This window comes from Cyprinodon variegatus, unplaced genomic scaffold (genome assembly GCF_000732505.1).
Source record: "Cyprinodon variegatus isolate N-32 unplaced genomic scaffold, C_variegatus-1.0 Scaffold2303, whole genome shotgun sequence".
NCBI lineage: Eukaryota > Metazoa > Chordata > Actinopteri > Cyprinodontiformes > Cyprinodontidae > Cyprinodon > Cyprinodon variegatus.
The window spans coordinates 23,766-24,352 of record NW_015152756.1 but is presented as its reverse complement, the minus strand read 5'-3'; the positions used below and the strand labels follow the sequence as shown (position 1 = coordinate 24,352).

Below are 587 nucleotides of genomic sequence, written 5' to 3'. Positions count from 1 at the left end.
TCTGTTTGAGTTTTATCTCTGAGTTTTCATTGGTCTTATTTCCATTCTTCTGTTCTTGTTATTTTTGATTGTATTTGAGTAGATATTTTTTCTTTGCCCTCAGTTCAATTACAGAAGATAAGATGTAGTTGGCAAAGAGAAGAATGCAATTCTAGTTATGGAAAGTGAACTGTATTAATTTAACATGATAGCCACTTCTGCCAAAGACGTTTTAAGATTCGTTGAGCCTTATTATCTCTGAAAAGACAGGAGGGAAAAAGGAAATACAAGATAAATGATTATAGGGAACCTTATTTCATCCTCCATTCCATTGAAGGTTGTTATTCTGTTTTATGTATTTCAGTGGTGATATTGTTGCTTTGTTTTTCTTTTAGCCTCACATTATTTTCTGTGTCCTTCAGATCAGCAAGCTGCAGCTGCAAACCGTCAAAGAGCGATTTCAGGCATTCCTCAATGGAGACACTCAGATTGTGGCTGACGAGGCTTTTATCAATGCTGTTCAGAGCTACTATGAGGTGAGTTTATAATGCTTTCTAAATGTAAACTGTTGGGTTCATAAATGTAGGTTTGCAAAAGAAGAACTGAAA

The 587-nt window shown here is 35.1% G+C and overlaps 1 protein-coding gene across 1 annotated transcript in view; it reads left to right on the top strand.

Annotated features, from left to right (window-relative positions):
• Positions 1–401: 401 nt before the first annotated feature.
• LOC107080766 (calcium-dependent secretion activator 1-like) overlaps positions 402–587 on the top strand; it is a gene marked incomplete at both ends in the record, with an annotated part of 5,469 nt that continues 5,283 nt past the window's right edge. Inside the window, one exon of the mRNA XM_015368968.1 lies at positions 402–515. Coding sequence (XP_015224454.1) covers positions 402–515 — 114 coding nt within the window. The remainder of the gene's footprint in view (positions 516–587) is intronic.